The sequence below is a fragment of the Fistularia commersonii genome, chromosome 1, assembly GCF_037954325.1.
Source record: "Fistularia commersonii isolate RoL2024-O1a breed Wild chromosome 1, RoL_Fcom_v1.0, whole genome shotgun sequence".
Classification (NCBI taxonomy): domain Eukaryota; kingdom Metazoa; phylum Chordata; class Actinopteri; order Syngnathiformes; family Fistulariidae; genus Fistularia; species Fistularia commersonii.
Window position 1 is genome coordinate 3,791,528 of NC_141284.1, and position 7,944 is coordinate 3,799,471.

Below are 7,944 nucleotides of genomic sequence, written 5' to 3' on the forward strand. Positions count from 1 at the left end.
AGCCAACCCCCTCCACGCTTCCTCCACACGTTAAATTAAAAGTCTCTCGAGTTTTTAGAGAAAAGTGCGCACATTATGCACAACCGCAGCGCTGGACGACGGATCGCACCGAAAAAAGCCCTACCCTCTTTATTAGAAAAAAAAAAAAATCTCGAGTCAATTAAACAAACATATTTGAGGGCGGTGAGGCGAAGGGCGATGACATCACCGCGTATCTGCATTTGATGTCAGCCCCGCCGGTGCCAGGCAGCCTTTCACCTCTGCTTCACCTGCACTTCACCTCTTACCTTAATTACTTTAATTACACCCCTGTTGGCTTCGTTTATTTACAACAATCTGTGCTCCCCCCCCCCCCCCCCCCCCCCCCCCCTCCCTTCTCTCACCCCATTGGCTCGGCCTCCATGGGTGTGTGCACCTTAGGTAAGAACGCCGGGGAACCCAAAATAGCAGCGCGGAGGCTGCCAGCCGACGGCAGGAGGATCAACTTTGAATCTCCCTGTCATTTAGAATCACCCCCAGCCAGGAATTAGATGCAGCCATTTTTTTCAAAAATTACGACCCCTTCGTTTTTTTGTCATCTCTGTACACAAATAACGCTCAGGTGCGCTTTTCATCACGCTCACCTCGCCGCCACTTATCTTCCCACGCAGCAGGGGTGGTGGCGAACGCCTCAGAACACTCGCATTGTTGTGTAATTACAGTCGTCACCCTTTTCAAATTATCAACCAGAAAGGACGGTCCCGTACTGCGCCCCCCCCCCCTCCTCCTCATCCCCAAGCCGCCATCCCTGCCGCCGCCGCCGTGGAATCCACCGTGGAATGTCTGACTTTTTTTTTGCAGCGAGACCGAGGCCCATGTGCCCCCAAAGAAACACGTCTTCCGTCAGCAGGCTTCATCTGCGGCAGGGAATCTTGGGAATGTCAGCTACGCAGCGCCTCTAGTTGCCGTCGCCCATCTCGCGCTCACACACACACACACATACACACACACACATGCACGCACAAGGCTCCTCGCTTTGTTTATACAAAGACATGAGGGCCGGACACCCTTCACTCAAAGAGAGAAGAAAGAAAACAAAAAATGGAGATGCAGGTACGAAGTCGACCAGAGATTTGCAGACAAGGGGTTAGCGTGTGAGCGCGCAACACACACACACAAAAAAAAAAAAGAAAGAAAAACACACACACACACACAAAGCGAAAGGTGGGGCTATTTTTGGAGCGGCGGAGGATTCACCCGTTTAGATTTACATTGCCGGCATTCCTCTCGTGTCAAGCGTTCGGGAGCCAGATCTCCCCTCCCGTCCGGAGGAGACACCTGAGATCCACAGGTGAGCGAAGAAAAACAAACACGGGCGCCGATGCTAACAGACGCCGTGCGCTAACAGGTTATATAAGTTTGTCTCCCTTTAGCTGCATGACCCTGCTAACCCGGGCCGATTAAGGGCCTGCGTCCTAGCAACATTTATATAACCTTTCTTTTCATCCCCAGGGTGTGTGTGTGAGTGTGCATGTGTGTGTGTGTGTGTGCGTGGGGGGGGGGGGGGGGGGTTAGATCATCCTGACCTTCTCGAATTTCGAGATTTGATCTCAAAGTCTTAATCCCTGGCGATGAGAATCATTCGATACCGTATTCATTTAAGGAGGCTAACACCGATTTTTGACTGTGTGTGTGTGTGTGGGTGTGTGTGTGGGTGTGTGTGTGTGTGTGTGTGTGTGTGTGTGTGGCCTGTGCTAGCAGAAGAACTGAAAATTTGAATATAATTTCATCGCCGCTGTGTGAAAATAAATACATCCCTACCTGGCGACTGCTGAGCAGGGAAGTGATCCTCTTCTGTGATTGGACGCCACATCCAGGACAAGGAGCGCCATCCAGGTTCTCACCTGAAACATTAAAGGAAATAATCAATAAACTTAAATATGTTTGTTGCCGGGGTTACCAGGTGTTGCCTCTTCAAATGGTTGTTTTCACAAAAAAATGTTCAGAAAAGCGATTCAGGGGACGGCGTTGTGAACGGAATGATGGAAGCCTGGCAGCAGGAGGCGGAGCTTAACCCGGACGTGTCATCTGTCAATCACGGTGGCTCGCTGTCGGTCCAGCGGGCGGAAACGCACGGATCTCGTCACTTTTAAATGTAATTCGTTCGCAATGATCCCACTCACAGGGTCGCAGATTGGGCCAATCAGAGTTGAAGTCAGGGAAAAAGGGCGGGGTTTAATCTGGTTGGTCACCTGTCAATCACAAGGCCACTTCCATAGACACGCAAACATTCGGACACCTGTCCGCTCCTGGACCCCCAACCCTCCCCACCAGGGGGTCCCCCGGAACCCCCATGCCGACTTCAAGCCCGCCAGAGCACGCCACTCTCACACACACACGCACGCACGCACACACACACACACACACACACACACACACACACACACACACAGCCGTGGGTGTCAAGGGATCTTTCATCATACCTGTCATGTACGGCCAAGTCTATAATTAGGGGAAAATATTTAAACATGTCGACGTACAAACCACTTAGGATGCCAAACATAGATGAGTATCTCCGAAACCCTCGGCGCAGACGGCGTGGCAGCGGTGAGGCCCGACCCCGTTCGTATCCCGTGGCGTCCAAATCACATTCTCGCATTTCTTGCACCCCGCGGATCAGTTCCTGCTTGTTGGGTGTTTTCTACCCCGGCCACCTCGCAAATATATTATTCCACTTAATTATTCCAAAGTGCTCTAGGGTTCTCAGTTATTACTGGATGAGACACAAAATTAAAAATGATTATCATGCCATTTAAAAAAAAGGAGAAAAAAAAACAGAAGAGTATGGCTGAAAAAAAAATTTAAAAATCTGTAAAACATAACAAATATTGTTAAAATATATTTTCAAATATGTAAAAAATAGGGGCTTGGTTGTGGAAAAGTGTATTTTTTATCTTTAATTAAAATATGTAATTAAAGAATTACATAGGAATGAATAAATGTAATGTGATTACAGTAATACTTTGCTGGTTTTCAAGTCCAAATAGATGTTTAAATAGCCCAAATAAAATTCGTATTGTTTATTTTTAAATTGCGGCTCTATAAGTCATTTAGATTAATTTGACACACACACACACACACACACACACAGGATTGGCTGGTTATCGGAGATTTGATTGTCAACTTGATTCAGGAGGGTTTTTTTGACTAATTGGTTGATTTACGAGGAGTTTGAACAGTTTACGTTGCACCGAAACCGTCCAGTTTGAGCCCCGGCTGAGAAAATGTAATTTAACACGACCCCCAATAGGTGGCGCCCTACATTGTTATTTCATTTTTTCTCCTAAATTCGGTTGCATGTCGTCCTGCTGTCAATCAATTATCGTAGCATCGACATGCGTAGCTAGGTCATCAGAGTCCTGCGGCTGCTGCCAAAGGCCCTGAAACTGCTGTTTACTGTCCAGAATCTGCTGTTAATGGTCCTGAAAATGATGCAGTCCTGAACTTGTCACACGCGGTCCTGAAACTGCCGTGCACGACACATGAACACAAGTTTCTTTTTGTTTTATCACCAAAACAGGCGGGTTTATAATCGTCCGCGCGGTCGAAGTTCCGAACGATTCTGTCCAGTTGAGTCTTGCGGATTATGCTATACCGCGAACTTTGCGCCTCAAACTTCTAACTTTGAAGGGTCGCTGATTGGCTCCCCAAACAACTTCCTAATGTATTCAAAATTTTGATTTCTTTTTGTTTTGTTTATTTTCCAGTCCTGGTACGGCCGTCGTTACTCGACAGCGTCGGCTCATTGGGAAGATCCCCGTTAGCGGCACAAAATCAAAATGACAGTTTGATGACGAAGTTGTGATTTCAAATAAATCTTAGGGTGGCAGTGAGAAGGAGACTGAATTGACAACTGGTTATTCAGCATTTACACACACACACACACACACACACACACACACAAACACAAACGCACACACACACACAAGCTTATTATATGTGTGTAATTATTTGTGGAAAAAAGCAAACCGGTAAATTCTACATGGAGACTCACCTGCTGGGTTTCCGAGTGTGTGTGTGTGTATGTGTGTGTGTGTGTGTGTGTGTGTGTGTGTGTGCGTGTCTGTGCACTTTTCTCACATCTTCTCAAGATTCTTGAGCACTTTGGAAATCGGAGCTTAAACTTTATTCCTTGAGACTTTTAATTAATTTAAATGGAACCACAGTTTGTGTGTGTGAGGAATGTGTGTTTGTGTGCTAGGAGTGTGTGTGTGTGTGAGCTGTGTGCATGAGGAATGTAAGTGTGAATAGAAGCGCGTACACGCACAGGTGCACCGCTTTCCTGAACTTGACTCGACCTCTGTCTCCTCCTCGGCATCTTTTCTCCTCTTTTTTTTTTCTTCTTCCCTTCATTTAATTGCAAGGCGTATCGTGACGTCAGGTATCAGGGACGATCACGGATGCACGTGCGCGTGCACGTCCACTTCCCCATTCCAACCTGAACCCACCTATCTCACTGATCCATCTATTTATTTTTATTTTTATTTCTCTTTTTTGCTACCTTGTTTGTGTTTCACCATGATTATTATTGCTATTGTTATTATTATTGTTATTATTATTATTACTAGTTGTAGTGGTACTAGTAGAGGAAGTAGTAGTGTCGTTGTTGTGTTATTGTAATTATTATATTGTTTTTTTCTGTCCGCAAAGTACTAGATTGGTCACATATTGACAGTGAAGAAAAAAAAAAGATATCGGTGGTACTTAAAAAAGAAAAGATTACACAATAATAATAAGGAGGCATTGACAAATGGTAATTCAAATCAGGTTTTAAACTCAGACTTAACAAATTCCGACTTATGCATCCACCTCCAGCCTTGCCTCCCCTGCGGTGTGTTTTTCCCCACAACTTGCGTGACACGCCGACAGTCCGATTGTAGACACATACACACACACACACACGCACACACACACGATATCGCTCGATCGTTTCAATGGATCGGCGGCGCAGACCCCGCCCGTGGGCCGTCCCTCCGCCGCCCACCGCCGGTATATGACGGCTCGGCGGGGCGCGTCTCCGGAGACGGACCCGTGAACTCCGCCCGCGTCCGACCGACGCGCACAGCACAGCCGCGGGGGAGGGGAGGGGGAGGAGGAGGCACCTGCCACCTGCACCTTCCGGCGCAGTTTGGAAATTAAAATTTAAAAGGAAATTATTTTAAATTTTTTTTTTTCTCTCTTTGGAAAGTCGCGCAAGAGAAGAAGCATGAAACTGGAGGTGTTCTCCGCGCACCACTTCGCGCCAAAGCCTCTGGAGTTGCGCCTGGAGCCGGATCCGGACCCGGACCCGGAGGCGGGGGTCCCGTCTCCTCTATCCGGGGACGAGCTCGGCTCGGACGGGGACTGCACGGCCAACAGCCCGCCGCCGGCGACGCCTCCGCCGGCGACTCAGCAGCCGCAGCCCCAGTCCTCCACCTCCGCGGCGGCGGCTGCGGCAGCCGCGCAAGGCGCCAAGGGGAAGCCGTACACCCGCAGACCCAAACCCCCGTACTCCTACATCGCCCTGATCGCGATGGCGATCCGAGAGTCCGCCGGCGGCCGCCTGACGCTGGCGGAGATCAACGACTACCTGATGAAGAAGTTCCCGTTCTTCCGCGGCAGCTACACCGGCTGGAGGAACTCGGTGCGCCACAACCTGTCCCTGAACGACTGCTTCCTGAAGGTGCTGCGGGACCCGTCGCGCCCCTGGGGGAAGGACAACTACTGGATGCTCAACCCGCACAGCGAATACACCTTCGCGGACGGCGTCTTCCGTCGCCGCCGGAAGCGCATCGCGAAAAGGGCGCCTAAGGAGCGGGAAGCCGCGGAGGAGGCCCCCCGACCCGGCGGGGGGACCCCGACCCGCATCCCCGCCGCGTCCGCCGCCTCGGAAGGGGCCAAGTTCTCCAGCTCGTTCGCCATCGAGAGCATCCTCAGCAGGCCCTTCCGGCGGCGGGAGGAAGTGGAGGCGGCGGTGACGGTGGCGGGGTGCGCCGGAGGCCCCCGGCTCCTGTGGGGCCCCGCCGGGCTTCCGTACGCGCTCGGGTACGTGGAGCCAAGCGTGTACCCGCCGCCGGGAACGAGCGGATTCGGGGGCGCGCACAGAACCCCGAGCCGTGGCTTCCATATAGACTCCCTGCTGTCATAGAGACTCCACGTGTGTGTGTGTGTGAGAGTGAGAGTGAGAGTGAGTGTGTGTGTGTGCGTTTGGCCCAGTGACGTGCACTTTTTTTTTGTAACCCCAATATCTGTCTCGTCTTGGCTGCTGTTCGTCTTTCCGCAAACAGAGAAAAAGAAAAGTACATCCAAACGGTGTGGTTACGAAGGTTATCGCGGGACATTCCACTGAGTTTGTGTGTGTGTGTGTGTGTGTGTGTGTGTGTGGGTCTGTGTGTGTTTGTGCGCGCGCGAATCCGTGGTCATTTCTGCTGTGTGACGATAACCGAACTCCATGTTCTGACTTTTTTTTTTTTAAGAAAAGCTATTCATCTATTTATATTTTCATTTTTTTATGACCTGCTGTATAAAATATTGTTGTAAATACAAATGAGAAAAATAAAAATATAGTGACTGAGCTGCAGTGGGAATCACGTGGCTGCACTAGAAATGCATGACAGTTGTTGCTGTTGTTATTGTTGTTGTTATTATCAAACAATAATGAGAAAAAAAACGGGAAATAAAAGTGAAACAACGGTACCGTTGACGTTGAATCAAGTTATTCGACGATGAGGAAGAAGAAGAGGAGGAGGAGGAGGAGGAGGAGGAGGGTGGAGCTGCAGCAGCAGGTGTACAGGCGTCTGGAGGAAGAGGAGGAGGAGGAGGTTCCCGATCTGCAGAGGCATAGGACAGAAATCGTATTATTAGAGCTGAAATACATCATAAACACCAACAATAATCACATAATAAAATACTTTTTATCCTCCATTTGAGAGCAGACGCTTGGCAATGAGACCTGGAGATTAAATTGGATAAAACGTGAGCAGCAAAAATAAAACTAAATACATTATTACTTCGTAATTGTCACAGCGATTACCTTATTATTACCTTATTAATAACAATGACTGTAATTGAGGCTGCTATTAGCCCACTAAACATAGTTAGTCGTTATAAGATTATTTTAGATTTAATAAACTCGTCACGTGACGTCAAGTAATATTTGGGTTGGGATTATTAACCAATTGACGATAAACTTCAGGATTATGACGATGGCGTTATCATAAATCGGATTATGTTCACGCTATAATTCCGACAAAACAACCAAATAAACAAAGACGTCGAATAATCTGTGTGCGTAAACAAACGCACGCACACACACACACACACACACACACACACACACACACACACAAAAAGCTTTTTTTTCCAGCAGTCCCAACTGAATACGTTTTAAGTACGGTCACTTTAATATTAGCGCGCAACACACATACACACACACACATATGCCTTCCATCCCGGAGGCAGCAGTTGCTCTCCGCGGTCCTGAAAGACCCCACTCCCAAATCCCAACCAACACACACACACACACACACACACGCACTAACACTCTCAAGGACCAAAATCCTAACAATAATAATATTTACAATACACACATTAACCGCAAACACACACACACACACCAAACCCCACTACCTTAACATAAATTGTTACATAATGTCAATAAATAAAACATATAAAAAAACGATTGTATTAAATGCTCCCGGCCTTTAGATGTAAACACATATCTAGTTTTAATCTGTGAGGCATCATGCGTGTAAAAAGACACGGTAAAAGTTGAAATTATTAAATTAATGAATTAATTGAAAAAGGACGGATGTTGGTTTTTCACCACCGGAAGTGACGTGTCGTTCAAAAAAAAAAAAAAAAAAAAAAAAAAAAAAGCCTTGTCGTTTTATTTTAAATTTTAACGCGGGAAAGTTTTCAATTATT

At 47.8% G+C, this 7,944-nt stretch overlaps 1 protein-coding gene across 1 annotated transcript; it reads left to right on the top strand.

The window, feature by feature from the left end:
• Nucleotides 1–5,053: 5,053 nt before the first annotated feature.
• foxq1b (forkhead box Q1b) lies at nucleotides 5,054–6,629 on the top strand. The gene has a single exon (XM_086144704.1). It carries the CDS (start codon nucleotides 5,246–5,248, stop codon nucleotides 6,164–6,166), a length of 921 nt encoding a protein of 306 aa, XP_086000830.1. The 5' UTR covers nucleotides 5,054–5,245; the 3' UTR covers nucleotides 6,167–6,629.
• The last annotated feature ends 1,315 nt before the right edge of the window (nucleotides 6,630–7,944 follow it).

Excerpts from the sequence above, each read along its gene's own strand:
- foxq1b (XM_086144704.1), top strand. The coding sequence starts at position 5,246 with ATGAAACTGGAGGTGTTCTCCGCGCACCACTTCGCGCCAAAGCCTCTG.